The 16,851-nt window shown below is 45.5% G+C and overlaps 1 protein-coding gene across 1 annotated transcript; it reads left to right on the top strand.

Moving 5' to 3' along the window:
* Nucleotides 1–10,561: 10,561 nt before the first annotated feature.
* LOC146174699 (acetylcholinesterase-like) lies at nucleotides 10,562–16,549 on the top strand. Its single transcript, XM_084585438.1, has 3 exons — nucleotides 10,562–10,825; nucleotides 12,069–13,276; nucleotides 16,393–16,549. The coding sequence occupies exons 1-3, from the start codon at nucleotides 10,562–10,564 to the stop codon at nucleotides 16,532–16,534; spliced, it is 1,614 nt and encodes a 537-aa protein (XP_084441564.1). The 3' UTR covers nucleotides 16,535–16,549.
* The last annotated feature ends 302 nt before the right edge of the window (nucleotides 16,550–16,851 follow it).

The raw sequence follows: 16,851 nt of genomic DNA, 5'->3' as shown, positions 1-16,851 counted from the left end.
ATTGCGGAAACGAAGGGCACGCTCTAGGCTTTAGTTTTAGCGCAAATAAGTCGGGTCTAATGATTTTCAACGGCTCAACTGATCAGGGCCTTAAAATACAAGCCATGAAATACCCAGAGTAGCAGAATATAAATATCTGGGGGTATGGGCAAACGAAGGATTGGCATACATTGGAAGGCATGAGCAATCACTCAAGGCCAAAGGGCGAAGGAATGCCCAGATAATGAAGCATAGGGCATTGTGGGGATACAATAGGTATGAAGTTTTGAGTGGTATTTGGAAAGGAATTATGGTGCCTGGACTTACTTTCGGAAATGCAGTTTTGTGCCTAAAATCAGAGGTACAGTCGACATTGAAATAAATCAGACAGCCGTTGGACGATTAGCACTAGGTGCCCAGGACAAAACCACAAATGAGGCGGTACAGGGAGATATGGGCTGGGCATCTTTCGAAGTACGGGAAGCTCAGAGTAAAATTTTATATGAGGAACGCCTGAGGAAATTGGGCAGTAACAGATGGACAGCTAATGTATTTAAATACCTGTATTTAAAAAGCGTTCACTCACAATGGAGGAAAAGAACTAGGAAACTAACTAGTAAGTATGCTAGTCACAAGGACGGAGAAATCAAGAGCATTAAGCAACAGGTGAAAAACAAAGAAGGTAAAAATTGGATAAATTGGATGGAGAAGAAACAGTGTGGAATTAGACCGAAAGTGGAAAATGCAGATCAGGAAGGAAGCTTTCTTTGATAACTCAAGAGGCAGTGCCCTACTTTTTGAAGCTAGATGAGTGTGCCTTAGAACACGCAGCTACAAAAATAAATTTAACAATGAAGATGACGCATGCGCTGTATGTGGTAACTCCAGTGAAACAATTGACCATATTATACTCGAATGTAATGGTATCCATCCGGAAGTTGATGCAGGCGCAGTCACTCTTCTTGAAGCTCTGGGGTTTAGAGATACCAGTGGCCGGGTGAATAAACCGACTGAAAGAAAAAAACGACTGAAAGATTGGTGGCCTAAGAGCAGAGAAGTGACATAATGTTAGTAATGTAGAAACAAAAATTTAATATATAGAATGATGGTTTAGTTAACCAATCTAAATCAATAATTAAGATATAGGGAGAAAATGAGCATGATAGCTACTGCTACACCCCGTTTCAAAGGGGACGCTCCTATATTCCATCCATCCCATCCGTCAGCCGCAGCAGCTGGCGCGGCGTGCGCGGATCCTCAAACAAGCGCGCGCGTGAAATAATCGCTAGTATATTATGCAAGACATGCCTGTGTACCAAACAAAGCGTCTGGTGAGCTTTTGGAAAGAAAGCTTAGGCATATCGGAAGGCAAAAACTACGCAGGAGACAGGACACAGTAAAGATGCAGAGAGGACGAGCGTAGGCTCGTCGTGTCTGCATTTGTTGTGTGTCCTTACTCTTGCGTAGTTTTTGTCTTGAATGCCTTACCAACTAGCCTCTCATCACACACTTTTAGGCATATCGTATTAAATATCGAGCCTTGTAGCGCTGTCCACACCTGAATGTTCTGCGAGACCTGTGAAAGTCCAGTATTGAGACAACAGGTTTGCTAGTGCTCGCCATTGGTACAAATGTAAATCTGGCTATTGCCAAGTGCAAATTTTTTAAAAAGCGGTTTCTCATTGCACGCGATTAAGATACCAAGAGTGTGCCTAGCCGCGCATGTGATATACCACAGCTCTCGCTACCGGAAGGCGATCCCTGCTTTGCACACGGCTTTGTCTCGCAAAGTAGTGGTCTTGATAGGCGTCTTGCTTGCTAATTCTATATTCGTGCGAAAATTACGCTCCAGCACTAACTCCATGTATCAGTGTCTTTCCGAAATTCTCCGTGCCTCCGATCCTAAGACGCACGACGGGTCTAACCTTTGCAGATCTTGCTTTTGAAGTTTCACACAAGCCAGTGAGATACGCAGAAAAAGGATGTTTATTGTATCACACGCATGAACACGTCACCAAGGCAATAGCGCATGCGAAAGCAGCTTGGCTACATCTCAAGAGTGCTCTGAATCCTAGACAAGCTTCGCTAGCTTCCTAAGATGTTGCATGTTTGTTTTTGCGTGAATCTTTCTTTGCTTGCATATCCGTGCCATTCTCATAGAAATGTAATAGCACAACAAATTTGCCATAATATCTTCTTTGTGTTGCTTGCATGCATGGAATAAGAAAGCACAGTTTTCCAGCAACGCCTCTACAGTAAGTTCATATTCATTTCGTTGTGAAGCATGTTACAGAAACTCTCTTTCAGCAACCTGCAGTAAAGAAAAAATGCCAAGCTTTGGGTGCAGGAGCCCACCTCTCGTTTTACATTGCACAATAGTGCTTTGAGGCTGAGAATGTACCTCTGTTTCTTCTATAAGACTCTGTCGGCATACTGAGCATGTTGAACACTTGAGTATTTTCCCGCACATGGAACCAGCCAGGTAGTAGACAGTGCAGTCAACAGCCTCTGGCTCTGTGCAGATCTCGTTGAAAGCCTCATCGTACTCAACCTCAGCGGCCACTAAACCATCCAGTTTGCATTTCAACTGCTGAAGCCGGCTCTCTTGTTTTTCATCCTCCTGAAATGCAGTCTTTAGGTCTGCCAATGTGAGCACACGTGCTTCTCCAGTTTTCTCAACCTCACAGTTTCTATAATTTGATGGTTTAAGCAGACTGTACTCTGAAAGCATATTGTACAGCTGAAGAAAAGTGGGCAAGGAGGGATGGTCATTCTGACCTCCTGCTTTGCGAATGGTCCCCGAAAACCCCTGCAGTACATCTTTATTAAATTTTCCAGTTAAGACGTACTTAAATCCACAGTGCTTGAGCAGATACCTTGTCATCTCCGAAGCTGACAAAACTGTGACGCGCAGGCCTGCTGCCGTTTGTTCTGTGAAAAAATTAGCAAGGGATATCCTTCCGGCCACCACGTCCCCCTGCCACTTATTCAGCCAGTGCAAAAAAGAAGCAAGAACTCTCAAGTCCTTGCTTACCATGGTGATGCCTTCTTTAGGGTGATCCCGGTTCAGTGCATCGAACAAATCAATAAATTTCAACGTGAACTCTTCTGTTCGTTTAACGTTCTCCAGACCCACTGTTTTTCTTGGGGAGTAAAACTCCAATCCACTGGCCACACTTCGACTGAACACCTGGGTAGCTAGCTTTACGCGGATTTTCTCGGTGTTTGTAGGATTAAGATGGGCGTATGTCAGCTTATAACAAACACGCAAGTGCCCAAACTACTTTTAATCCTCAACAAAGAGCTTGTCGTACTGTTCCCATTGAGCACGGCCATTGTGGAAATTCAGAACTTTCTGAGCAAGCACTCGATTTCGCACGCACTTCATAAGATGCGGGTGTCTGAAAAAACAAAACTGTTGCGCTTGTCGTCAGCAGGATGTGTGAAGGAGCTCTTGGTACAGTTTAGGCTGCTACTTACGCCAAACGCTTTCCACATATAGCGGTGGTGGCTGCTCCGTCGCACACCACTGCATCGACTAAAGCGCCGGCCTCCTCAAGCATAAAAACTGCCTTTAAAACAAGCTGTGCTAGAATTGTTCCTTTTGTTGGTCCTTTGCTGGTAAGCACCGCAATGGGCTGAGAACAATTGTCTCAGAATGAACGTAATGTGAACACGAGTCCGTGGTCAGCGAGGTCATGACTGGGCTCTGCAGAATCACCAAAATCACTGAATCCTACATAGACCATTGATTTTGAGTGCACCCGCATTTCTTTCCTGACTTGCATTTCATCACAAACCAAGATACCGCGGCGCTGGTATTCGTCTTTGGTAGCCATCTTCCTTTTAAACGCAGCGAAAAATCTGCTGTCAAAGCCGCATTTCACTCTAATGATGCTCAGATACTTTCGCACTGTAGTTACACATGGCACATTGTTTTCTCGTAGAAATGCGTACGCTGATGGACTTCGTATGTGTAACAAGAGACACATCAATAGCCAATTTTCAGTGTAACGGCGACTTTTTTTGTTGGCCAGTCTTGCTGCAGCTAAGCATTCCCTGATTATTAGCATTCCCTGATGGTTAGCTGGAAACCTGGAAGCTCAAGTTTGCAAAGCTTCATCTCGAGCTCGTCTTCGGAACTTTTCTGCAAGCACTCACGAGATTCGTTAAGCTGCGAAGAAATCTCCTTAAAGCGGTGAAGGAGGCGTTCGTAGATCTTTTCAGGGCGTAATTTGTCCGCCGCAGAGCCGCAAGTCTCTCAATGTTTTTTTGGGAACGTGAAAAGTGAATACCAGCTGGCTTTGAGCTGCTTTTCTTCTTCAGTGCCAGTGTTTGGTGGATCCGCAGAGTGTCTGACAGGCTCTTACGTTTCTGGCAAACTGATGCCTCCGCAGTCAGGAAGAATTCACATTTCTTATAGCGCCATCTGCTGTTGATGTCAATGTAGTCCTTGTTTCAACATGGGGGTATGCAGCACTGCTTGGACTTCACATCCTCAATGGTTGACAAACTGCTTGCATGTTGCAGCTGATCCATAAAGACAGACTTTCTCATCAACACTGTGCGGACCTTCATATTCTCATCGAGCTCAGCAAGCTGCGGGACGACGAACATACCGCAGGGGTTAATATACTAAGGACACGCTTCCGCTGTGGTTACTGCCACTACCGGTGCTGTTTTGGAAGAACAGTTTTCTGGTGTTGTAGTTCGCGTCAGCTCTAGGAATACGATGCTTTTCGTCTCACCCATTTCAATGCGATGAATTCCACACGGTTTGGAGTACAGGCATGCGAGTGACGTGTCGTCAAACAACTTCTCAAATGTTGAAGGTGCTGCTGCCACAGAAGGCCCGGCTTCCTCGCGAACGTCGGTTGCGTTCACGCACTCATCACTGCGCACTTCAGACATTATGGAAGAGTCCTGAATGTCATCAGAATTTTCAGAACTGTAGCTGACCCGGAGTGGGCTGCTTTTCTTTTTCGGTGGGGCGAGGAGCTGTCGCTCAGCTGTCCGCTTCCTGCTTTTCATCGTTTTGGACAGATAAGCTGGGCAATCGAGAAACCGTGTGGGCACGGCGTCCTTTGCCAATATTGCACGACGAGACGTGCTGACCAGGACGTGGCCATTGTGTTCTGCTGTCCAAGTCTTCAAAACATGGCAAGGTTCGAAATGCCGCTCGCACACATAGTCCGTCACCTGCAGAAGGCGGTCCTTTCTCGGGATGTGGCGTCGCCACACGTTCAGTCGCTCTTCATCCTTTGGTGCTGAGAAGAGTGAGAACTTCTCACGGCAGGACTTGCATCGCGTAGTGCAGCGGGGAACAAAACAGTTTTTGCCCAGCCCCATGCAACACAGTCGAAAAGCTATTTACTAAAATTATAAAACGCGCATTACCAATAGGTATTCAATAGCCAAACAAAGACGTTCGGCTTGCTAGAGATCGGTATTTCTGTGAATGATTTGAAGGATGTGGAAATAATTCGTACTAGTTCAGAAAAAAACGTAATTCGCTATTGAAGCCCCCAAGAAAGGATGACGTCATTGGAACTATTATATAAGGTGATAATGGGCTCACGGAGACCGTTGTGTCAAATGCTTTTAACAACTGCTTCACAGATGTGACTACCATGCCTTGGGACAATACTGATTATCCATACATCAATGATCAGATGAAATAAATATTATTCGTTCACTCTGTTTCTGAGTATTTTGGGACTTTCTGATAGTTCGGCCTGTGACGTGGACGATTTCCAAATAAGGCCAGTTAAGCTTGTTAATGACATACTATCATCAACCCTAACTTATTTATTTAACTCGCGTTTTAAATGGTATATTTACGACTCAAAAGCAGGTGGCTAAAGTTGTAAAAAAAAAAAAGAAGGGTAATAAAAACTATACTAGAAGCTGCAGCCCAATTTCTTTTTTCCCTATTTTTTCCAAACACCTAGAAAAATTTATTTCTTTCCGGCTAGAAAAAATATCATATACCTTTGACGTCTTAAGTGTCCAAAAATTAAATAGCCTTACTGGCTACGTTCTGCAAAATTCCGGTGTTAGTGTTGTTGGCGAAATCAAAGGCGTGGCTCTGGAAGGAGGCAGCTGGCAGCAGATGATATTACCGAACAATGATTGGTAGTAGGAATTTGCGACTTGCGAACACGTCACGTGGGAGATTTGACAAGAGCTTCAAACTTGGCCTTATCATTTCAAAAGAGAGTAGGAAAGTAATAGAATCTCCCGGCGCACTTGCATGCTGAGTCGGACTAAACCGCCCTGGCACGTTCTTATGGATTGGTTAAACCGAATTTTATATCTCTTTTGGGTGGTCTTCGGTGAGGTGTACTGGGTGGTATTTGTAGGGTCCAGTGATGTTGAGACATTGCCGCGCTTGTAGCATTAAAGCGAACCATAAGGGGAAACAAAAGTGCACACCGCTTTTTTCTATGGCCACCGTTCTTTTTAGACATCGTGACAAGCTGGTTCGTGAAATTATGGAGGCTTACCATATTAAAAAATGTCAAATTTTGTGTGTCAGCGAGCTGTCGGTTAACTTGGTAGATTGCGAATTTGATTTCTCAGCCTCTTCTTTATTTGACTTTACTTATCTATACTTAGGTGTATCTTCCCTTTTTTATTTTTATTTTTTTTTCCACCCCAGCAATGAGTGGCACGTGTTACTGTGTGTTACTGCCTATGTTATGACCTAGCTTCCCATTTAGGAGGCTGCTTCTCTCTCTTCTCTCTCCTTTTGTTTTTTCTGTAATTTTTTTTCATATGACCTGTATTTATTGCGTGCTTCAGCAATAAACCCTGCAGTTGCGAGTTAGCGCTTGTCCGTGTCTTACTTCCTTCCGTCCTTCGTGTACTTTCGCGCTATTTTCCATCATGGATGTTGAGACTGTGTGTCAAGGGGTATTTTTGAGATAATAGGCGCACGAATTAAAGGATTAGTAATTAAGTTATTGGCAACGTGCATGTATGCGAGAAAGGATCCGCAGAGGAAGCCGTGAAGTGGAGTCGTTAACGCCGTCACGTCATATCCTTGAAGGCAAAGTCTATGCCCCCCCCCCCCCCCCCTAATTTTTTGCTGAGGAAGAGTCTTGCAACATTCCGTTCATTTTTCAAGCCTCGTCAGCCTTAAATATTTTTCCATTCTCTGCGCCAGCAATCCCCTGCTTAAGCATGGTGGCACCCCCGTAGTTACTCCTCTCTACGTCTCTTTCTCCACGATAAATGGCAGCTATTATTGTACCCCGGTGGCAAGCCTTTTTTAGCCTTTACTTTTTGTTACTTGCATGTAGTTATAAAGGAGGAGGAGGAGGAAGAACATTTATTTCCGCCGAATATGGTGCAGCAGCCACCTACGAGTCCGCACGCAGGCGTCCGGGGAGGCAGTCTGTCACACCGCGGCCAGAGGACACCCGGCCTCGTCTAGGAGAAGAGGTCTTCAGCCTCGGCCGCCAGGCGGACGGCGAATCGCTGTGTTTTTTCGTCGGAGCTTCTTAGCGTGGTCTCCCATTCATCGCTAGTTTTAATCGCGTTGCGCCCTGGGGCACGAACGCATCTCCATATTATATGATCTAATGTTGCCACGTGGCCGCAAAATTTACAAATTTCGGTTTCTGCACCGTCCCTCTTCCGCCCTCTGGCACCCGTCCAACTCCTCCACAGGGGCGAAAACAAATTTCGAGCTTGGAATTTTAAAACCGGTTTTAAATATGAACTGCCCTTGGTTACCTCCCATATTTGGCCTTTTTCTTGATCTGAGCTTCCATCCCGCACCAGGTTCGCTGCAGTCGTCTCGACTGCGGCGACATCTACGGCGTGGATGTGCAACTCCCGAAATGGCACCGCGCTTGCCGGAGCACTGCAAAGCAACTGGCAAAAGGTTTCGTTTCAATTCAGATGCATAGCGCCACTCGAGAGCTCGGGGAAGCTGGGTTTGGTTTATGGGGTTTACCTCGTTAAAGCGACTTAGGCTTTGAGGGACGCTGTAGTGTAAGGCTGCGAAAATTTCGACCACCTGGAGTTCTTTAACGTGAATTGACATCGCACAGTACACGGACGGCTTGCTTTTCTCCTCCATTAAAATGCGGCCGCTGCGACCGGGATTGAACCCACGTCCTTCGAAGCAATAGTCAAGCGCCATAACCTCACAGACATCTCAGCGGTGCATATGCGGGTTTTGAGAGCATCTTTCACCCGCACCAAGCATCAGTTCGGGACGCAGTGTATTATAAATAAATGTGATTCGCAGTGAGATTAATCACTCCGAATTTGGGTTTGTTTTCGTATTTTGGAGACACTCCGTTGACAAGATATAGAAGTCCTTCTGCCATTGCCACGGAAGTTATCTTATGGGCCAGTCGTAATCAGGTGTGACCCTCTTTTCTTTTGCAAGTGTTGTCGTGATCTCGCACAGCAAATGTTTTTTTTTTTTTCAAACAGCGGTACAAAGGAACGTTAACACGTTGACAAGTGCAGCGCTATCACTGGGACTTGAGAAGTCGTTCTTAGGTGTTCCGCAGAAGCACGTTTATCAGTTTGGTGCCATGTAGTCTTATGTACACTTGTTCATCTGTAAGGAGAAGTCCTCGACCTAAATAAATGCTTTTAATGAAAACCTACCTCAAATACAACCGGCGCTCTAGCATCTGGGCGGCATCTTCGACAGCACAACGAGGAAGGTGAGTGCACGGAATATGATGTGGCTTTCGGCACGCATACGACGTCGGCAGAAGTGTGCAAGACGTAACCTTGAATATCTCAGTCGCACGTAACGCTTTACATACACCGCCTAGATAAGGGAGCATGAAGAGCTTAGGATAAAGAACTGTGTATTTGAATGGAAAACAAACCTTGGGTAATGCGGCGCGTCTAGTGAGAACGAAGTGTTTTAACAGTTCATGATCTTTCAGACATTCAGCACTCATTATCATAAAATCAGCCTGATTACCCGCTGCAAGGTAAAGACCTCACCCATGCATCTCCGTGTATAACGCGCTACTGCGCCAACAGCTGCAACCTTAATTACCCGTGCAAACTCCTTAACGTCATGCACACACGTAGTTCCCTGCCGCTCACTGCTACGATCGCTTTTACTGGCAATACAGTTCGTTACGTTTCGACGTTTGGCTATTATGCCTTCGCATTGCAGGCACTGTCCAAACCCATTTCTTGTTGTTCATTTTATCTTGAAAATCATCAACTTGATTTGTTCCCTAACCTACTGACCGTTCTTCCTATCTTAAGATTACATTTATTATTTTCATTTTAGCAGATTGCTACGTTGTCCTCAATGTAAGTTCAACCTTTCTCGCTATAGCCTTTACGTTTCTGCCCCATAGGTGAGTATCGGTAAGTTACATTTGTTAGTTTTTACTTTCCGGAGATGCTAATAAACTGCAATTTATGAACTTGAAATTCGATTCAAATACGCTAAACACTTTCTTATTCTTATATCATTTCATTTTCGTAGTCCAGGTCAGTAGTCACGTTCAATATGTAGATGTATCCTTGTAGAGCTTCTTGGGCCTCGCTACCTATCTTAAACTGCTGTTGTCTTTCGAGACTGTCGAAAACTATTTTTATCTGCATAGTTTTTCGCACCCGCCGTTACGTTCTGGCTATCAAAGTTTTCCATTGATTCCCTGAGTTATCAAGGTGAGATCAAAAGGTAATCACAGATTGCGGGGGTACTTCCTGTTAAACCCCATGCTCAACTGTTCCCGTTCCAGATCTTTGAATGCTTTTTGCAACAACCAGTGAATAGCAGTGGAGCGATAGTCTCCCTCTTAAGAGTCGTGAATGCTGAGAGCCGGAATCAAGGCAAGGTTGTCTAAACCGGCCTTAGGCGTACAGTGTAGCTGGAGCTAGCTAGAAGGTAAAACTGCTCGAAGGTACAGGACAAGGAACGAAGGAACAAAAAACGACAACACGTTCCTTCGCCTCTTATCCTGTTCCTTCGTGCAGTTTTACCTTTCATCTGCAATGAACCGACTAGCGCATAAAAATGTTCTACTTTAGCTTAATCTAGTATGCCGCATTCGAACATCACTATCATAATGCCACGCTAATAGACCGCGTCACAGGTTCGAACTCTGCATCCTGAGCAGACCGAAAGCCGCATATGCTGATCGCTTATTTCGAAAACCCAAAATTGCGCAAGGGACGAGACAAAGATGTGAAGCAGGTGGGACAGAAGCAGTCACCGAATTGATAGTGTCACACAAGCTGATGTCTCTTTTCACACTTACTGAAGGTATTACGATGTCTGAGTAGGCCCTCCTCCTGAATAGTCGTACACAGAAGATATGGTGTACATTAATCAAACTTTGGGAATATTCTTCAAAAATTATTCGAAATCTAACTTTTTCCAACATGCACAATTTTAGTTATCTAGCGAGTTGAATTAAAGATTATTAGTTGCTCTATCAAACAAAATTGCGAAATGTTGCACACCCCTACAAGTTTTAATCGCTCGTAAGGGCATTTGTGAATAGGGGCCCATTTCATTTATATTTTGAATTTGAACGCCTACTCGAATCACGCAAAACACGCAGTTGGCTGACAGCAAGAAATGGGCTCACCACTGGCCGCTGCGCCGCTGCTACTGATGCTGATGCGTGCCGGGATCTGCTTAGCATACGAAGTGGAGACGACCACTCGACTAGGCCGCGTCGGGGGCAACCAGTTGCATCTTCTGGGCCGCACAGTGGAGGAGTACCGCGGCATTCCGTACGCTCGGCCTCCTCTGGGCACGAGGCGCTTCCTGCCACCGCAGCCTGCACTCCCTTGGCAGGGAACACTGGACGCCACCAGAAGGAGGACTGCTTGTCCGCAGGTCAAGGCTCCGCTTTTTGCCAACGCACTGTCTATGCGCGCACAACAGTGGTGGTCTGCAGCCCCCCACCACCACCCCTCAGAACCAGCCTCACTTCTGATGGAAACGACGTTGCGCCCTTATAATACATGGTTTGTCGATGTATTAGCTTAAGAAATAGCTGAAGCTGACAGATCGGTGAATAGACTGAAAAAACGACGATTACGATTTAGTAATGCGAAATTTCAGCGCTCCTCCCTAGGTCTCAGAATATATGCTGTCTTAGTCGCCAGCGCCGTGAGTGACAAGCATGCATCCGTTATGACAGCGGTATACACTATCACAGCCCTACAGTCCACGGTATTTTCGATTGAAGAGCGTCACCGAGCGGCTAATCGTCTTCATTTCCCGCGGCTTCCGGTCGATGAGGCCCAGCTAGCGACAAATCGAAGGAATTTTCTAAAAACGAATGACAGTGCGGTTATACGCACTTCTTATTATTTATTTCCCAATACTGCAGACAGTGTCACTGCCCAAGCGAGAGCTGGTTGTGTGGAACAACATATTAGCGCTGCGTTTTTCGACACGAAAACTGGTGTTTCGAATGCAGTTTTCCTAGATTTTTTTTTTGTTTTGCTTTGCGCTGCACTACCGAAATCATTCTCAACAAGCGAAAATCTTTTGGCAGACATGTAAGCTTCGCTTCTGAGTGCAGGACACGACAGCGTTAAAGGGGCTCTTATTACCCGTATATTTATTGCCGTTCACCAAACTGTCTGAGATGTCAATATTCCGTACAACCGTGGAAGTTTGCCCGATGCTAAGCAGAATATCTGTCGGTCGGTCGGTCCTAAACTCGCGCGTATCAACTTACTCAAACTGTTTGCCTATTTTAAAGACGAATGTGAACCGGTTCACATGTTATACCAGTACATGAAATTTTTTTCTTCTACCTTTCTCCACCCCCTTGCTGCTTTTTCTCTCTTCCTCTTTGTCACCAGTTCTGGTACCCTTTTATTTTAGTCTGCAATAGCTGCGTTGGTCAATAAATTTGCTATATTTTAACGGTTGCATGTATTCGTTTTTATTTTCAATCTTAATAAAAGCCATTGCTTCGTCACTATGAATGATGGGGACTTTTTCAAAAAGTTTTCATTATATACATGGTCACATGATTGCGCCTTTTCCGTCACGTTTAGCTCCTAACTGTCCAGCGTTATTACGACTGTGTTTAAGCACCTACTGACGGTTATCTTTGTCGCAGGCCGTCTTCAGCAACATACTAGTCGGAGACCTTGAGTACACAGAAGACTGCCTGCAGTTGAACGTTTGGACGCCTGCTGCTGGCACAGAAGACCTTGCTGCAGTTGTTGTGTGGTTCCATGGAGGAGGCTTCGCGGTTGGGTCCGCCAACTACGACAACTACACGGGAGCTATTATCGCCGCCAAGACAGGCCTCGTTGTTGTCTCTTTAAACTACAGGCTCGGCATATTGGGCTTCTTGGACGCTGATTCGCCTGAATCACCCGGTAACGTGGGTCTGCTTGACCAAAACATGGCTTTGAAGTGGATACGGGAAAATATTCGAGAGTTTGGAGGCGATCCCTCCAGGGTAACTCTGCTTGGCGAGAGTGCGGGGGGAATGAGCGTCCACGCACAAGTCATCTCGCCCGTGAGCCGTCATTTGTTCAGCAGGGCCTTCTTGATGAGCGGAGACATGCACAGTATGGATCTGTTCGACACCACGCACGAGAGCATCAGAAAGGGAGGTGTAGTGGCCACAGCGGTAGGCTGTACTGGAGCAGACCTCGCAACGAACCCTGACCCAGTGATCGAGTGTCTGCGGACCAAGAGCGCCGACCAGCTTATAGTCGCTGCAAAGGAGGCATTGGCGCCGAAGGTATTTCCCTTCGTGCCCACTTTTCACAATGAGTTTTTTCCCAAATTGGCCACTACTGCTTTGAAGAAAGGGTTCTTTAACGCTGTCGATCTTTTCCTCGGAGTCACTGAAGATGAGGGGGTGCTAGCCCTAATGTACCCCTTCAGAGAGGAACTGCTTTCAGATGACTTGCAAAGTCTTGACAGCGGTCACTTAAAAAATTCATTGCACGAGGCCATATACTCTTGGATTAACATCAACTTTCCAGAGATGCTGGAAAAGTACACCGCTGAGGCTCCAGACGGGGCTACACTCAGGCGCGGCTACGTTGACTACCTTTCGGACTCCACCTTCGTGTGTCCCATGCATTTTACCGCCGAGAGGCATTCTGACCGCGGTCATTCTGTGTACACCTACGTATTTGGCCACATGTCCGCGAAAACCCCGCTGCCATCGTGGATGGGGACCCCTCACGCTTTCGACATCAACTACGTCTTCGGGGTGCCACTTCTTGACCGGGAACACTTCGACGCTGATGACGTCGAAGTTTCTGAATTCCTTCTGGCGACCTTGTCAAACTTCGCGGCTACAGGGTGAGTAACAAAACTATGCTTCACAATTTACAGTATGCACTAGCATAACCATTCTCTTTCTGATGGTACTTCTGTGGCTGCTAAACAACAGGGAACTACAAAAAAATGCTGCAACAGCCAAATGATCTCTGTGCGCTTTTATTCCTTTGCTTAAATGTCAGACAATCCACTGCACTCGGTCCCAGCTTTACTGCCCCCGTTGTCACTACTGCTGAGTTATTTATCGGTGCAAGAAAACATGATGGGTCAAGGAAAGGGGCTGAGCTACTAACTGTTCAGTTTAGACATCCGTTAACGTTTTTCGTTCACTTGTATTGCAACAGGTTAGGTTACGCGGAACCAGTACATTAGCACTGTTATAAAGCTTTATTAGCAATATCCTGCCAAGCGTTAGCCTGACTAACCACGCCCCATTGCGAGGCTGTTGCTTCATCATTCAAGGACGACCGCTGCTTTAAAAATATTAAGTGGCAGTTTAGCTTCGGAAAGCACTGATATACATGCCTAAGCAGTATTTAGCACTTGTTTAGCTGTTTTCCCTGTTTATATTTGCTCTGCTACGTCTTGGAATGTTTCGATAAGTATTTAATGGTTGCTTCAGGCTTTTATTGGAATGAAAGAGGTCTAGTTAAAGTATATAGTCATACTTTGTCAGATGAGGAGAAGACGGAGACATGTGAAGCGCCCCGTCAAAGACTAGCAGCTTAGCACGCGAAGAATCCGACTACAGAGATAGTGCAAATGCCATGTGGCAAGCGAAGACGGTCTCTTTAGTTTGGCCTTGGATTAAAACCCACCGGCGACGATTTTTAACATGATAACATTAGAGGCCTCGTTCTCCACAAAATTTTGCGTCGGTGTTGTGAGCGAAAAATCACTGGCATGGCTCTGACAAGTGGTACTTGGTGGCTGGTTGTCATGGCCAGCTACTGATTGGTCGTAGGGTTGTCAGACCTCACGCGACTACATCAGGTGGACGATGTGGCAGGAGCTGCCAACTCGGGCCTCTTTTTTGAAATAAGTGTGAGGTAAGAATTCAGGCTTGGCTTGGCTAAACGGGGCTTAATGTCTCTACCCGGTGGCCTTCGACATACGAGCGTCATCAAAAAGTATCTGTGAGATATTAGGGGAGCAAATTAACAGATTAATATTTATGTCAGTTACAAGCTTAGATGTCCCCCCAATTTTTATTCTGGGTGTTGATGGAAGGACGAATGAGAGCCATCATGGCCAAAGCCAAGAATGTGGAGGTATTGCATTCGGCAGGCGCGTAAGATTTTAGCAAGGCCCCCTGAAGTGCTCAATTTCGATGTCATTATACGCATTTTCTTGCGAAATCATCCGGTGATTTTGACAGCTTTGGTCAGAATTTTACGTCACTTGTAGTCTGTGATAGCACCGTATTTCGTGATCGTCGTTTGTAATTAAAAGATATAACCTGTCGAAAAATTCAAACCTCTCTTCAGTGTCATTTAATAATTATCACCAGACTATCACAGTTTTTGTAAGGTTTAACCTGGAGTAAGAGTAATCTGATAGAGATAGCATAGTGAATGCAGAGGAAAAGTGGAATCGGCGACCGTGGCCATTTTTGGAACAGACACGGTTACATCAAATCCACTTTGAATCCCCTGACCATCCCTGTATGCGATTGGTGCTACTTTCAACATCTTCGAGGGGGCGTGCACTCACTAGTGATCTCGAGAAACTTCCTCCCGCACACTCGAGCTTCGCGCAGCGTGTGAGCAATCCTCCAGCTGTGCCATTGCGGATGACGTCCAAGGCCGGTCTAGAAAGGCTTTTGTTGTAGTAAGGTTGCTAATGAAAGGTCGCAGTTCGTGAAAAGCTCTCAAGAAAGAACTGTTTCGCGTGTCAAGCACCAGTGATCAGCTGAGAGGAAAGCACTCGACGGCTTAAACGTCTTCCTTTTCTATCATTGAAGCACACTCTGCAACAGCGACGCTTGCAATTTGTAGCAAGAAAGCTGCAGTAAGAACTGCAACAGTAAACTGGTCCAGTGTGTGAGGTCCTTTGAACGCTGATACGAGAGACCACGTCAGTGAGCCTTACTCTGTCATAAACGAGCGCTTCAAATCGGTGATCTCGCGGCTGATTTTGTGTACAGCCTCAGAATAAACAGTCGAGAACAACGTGTTGTTCAGGGCGCCCAACTTCCTATGGTGACCTTAACTGACACATCAAAGCGCACCGAGCTCTCTCTCTCTATATATATATATATATATATATATATTAAAATTGCCGTCAAGTTATTTCCCCCCTCTCAGTAGGCCTGAAGGTAACAGCTCTTTCTGTTAAACACCTAGTGCTTATTTTGCCGTTAACAACTTAATTATCAGTTCATTTTTGGCCAGCATTGTGGGGATGTCATATCTCACGAGTCAGTGATCTTTCTCGAATGCTTAACTAGGGGCTAAATCTTAGAACTTCTGGCAAGACTAAGCAGCCCCCCGCACTTCGGTTGCAACCTTTATGTCGGCGCATCTGGAGCGCGCAGACCACTTCTTTCAAGGTGATAACCTCGTTTGTGGAAAGAGCGATGAAATGCCCACCATTCATTGGCAGCGCGTCGGAGAGGATAGGAGTGATATCTTGCTGCAATGAGCAGCAAGGATGAGCAAACTCGAGCAGACACAAGGAAATTACGTGCTCAAAATGAAATGAAATGCGCTGCCGAAGGTCAAAAGTTATCGTCTACCGCAGAGAAGTCAAAGTGCGACGTGCTTGAAAGGGAACGCGACAGAGGGGCGCTGTGGTGAACACAGTGACATCAGTGGTGGCAGGTAGATGGCCATCGCATCGAAGACAGCAGTTCCACACTCCGCTTGCGTCCATGCGAGCCTGAAAGCTAATGCCGATTACAATCGCTTCAATAATCAGCTTAACTTTCCATGAGCCGAAAGAAGTGCAGCTTGTCAAGAGCAAAGTGAAACTGTGGCTGATCCAGTTTGTAATGCACATATGCGACACAAGATGCGCTTTTTAGTATAGCTTTCTTTGTGCACTTGAAATCTTTTGCCTTATTGCCCTCTGTAGTCTTCTTTTCAGTGTTCTCTGCTTTCAAAGTTTTTTTTTCTTCATATTTCTCTCTCTCGCAGAACACCAACGTTACCTGGGAATAAAGCATGGCCTAAATACACCACCAGCAATCCTGTCTCCGTGTACATCAGCAGCAAAAATATAACGGAAATTTTTGGTTTTCGGAAAGAGCAGTGCAATCCTTGGAGGTTGTACGTCTAGATGGAGAACTATGAGAACATCAACAAATGACTTGTGTCGTACTTAGAGAAAAATACTTCTGCAAAAATAAATAAAAATTACCGATTACTTCTGTATGTTCGTCAAGTGCATTTAATTTGCCACGCAAGTTACTGCTGACAAAAAGTAATTTCTCGAAACTACAGTTCCTACAGAGCAATAAACAATTACATCTAACTTCCTTTTACAGTGTTCACCTATGGAGCTATATATTGATCTCTTATTGGCATTTCAGGTTTTCTTAATTGTTGTAGGGCAGGATCGAGAACGTGAAAGTGGGGTTTCTTGTTTAGAAATGG

Source organism: Amblyomma maculatum, chromosome 11, assembly GCF_055883805.1.
Source record: "Amblyomma maculatum isolate TAMU_Amacu chromosome 11, ASM5588380v1, whole genome shotgun sequence".
Taxonomy (NCBI): domain Eukaryota; kingdom Metazoa; phylum Arthropoda; class Arachnida; order Ixodida; family Ixodidae; genus Amblyomma; species Amblyomma maculatum.
The sequence above is the reverse complement of the archived record's forward strand: the minus strand, read 5'-3'. Positions and strand labels throughout refer to the sequence as shown.

Excerpts from the sequence above, each read along its gene's own strand:
- LOC146174699 (XM_084585438.1), top strand. The coding sequence starts at position 10,562 with ATGGGCTCACCACTGGCCGCTGCGCCGCTGCTACTGATGCTGATGCGT. Across the intron at positions 10,826-12,068 it reads GGAGGACTGCTTGTCCGCAG|GCCGTCTTCAGCAACATACT; the intron begins GTCAAGGCTCCG and ends TCTTTGTCGCAG. Across the intron at positions 13,277-16,392 it reads TCAAACTTCGCGGCTACAGG|AACACCAACGTTACCTGGGA; the intron begins GTGAGTAACAAA and ends TCTCTCTCGCAG.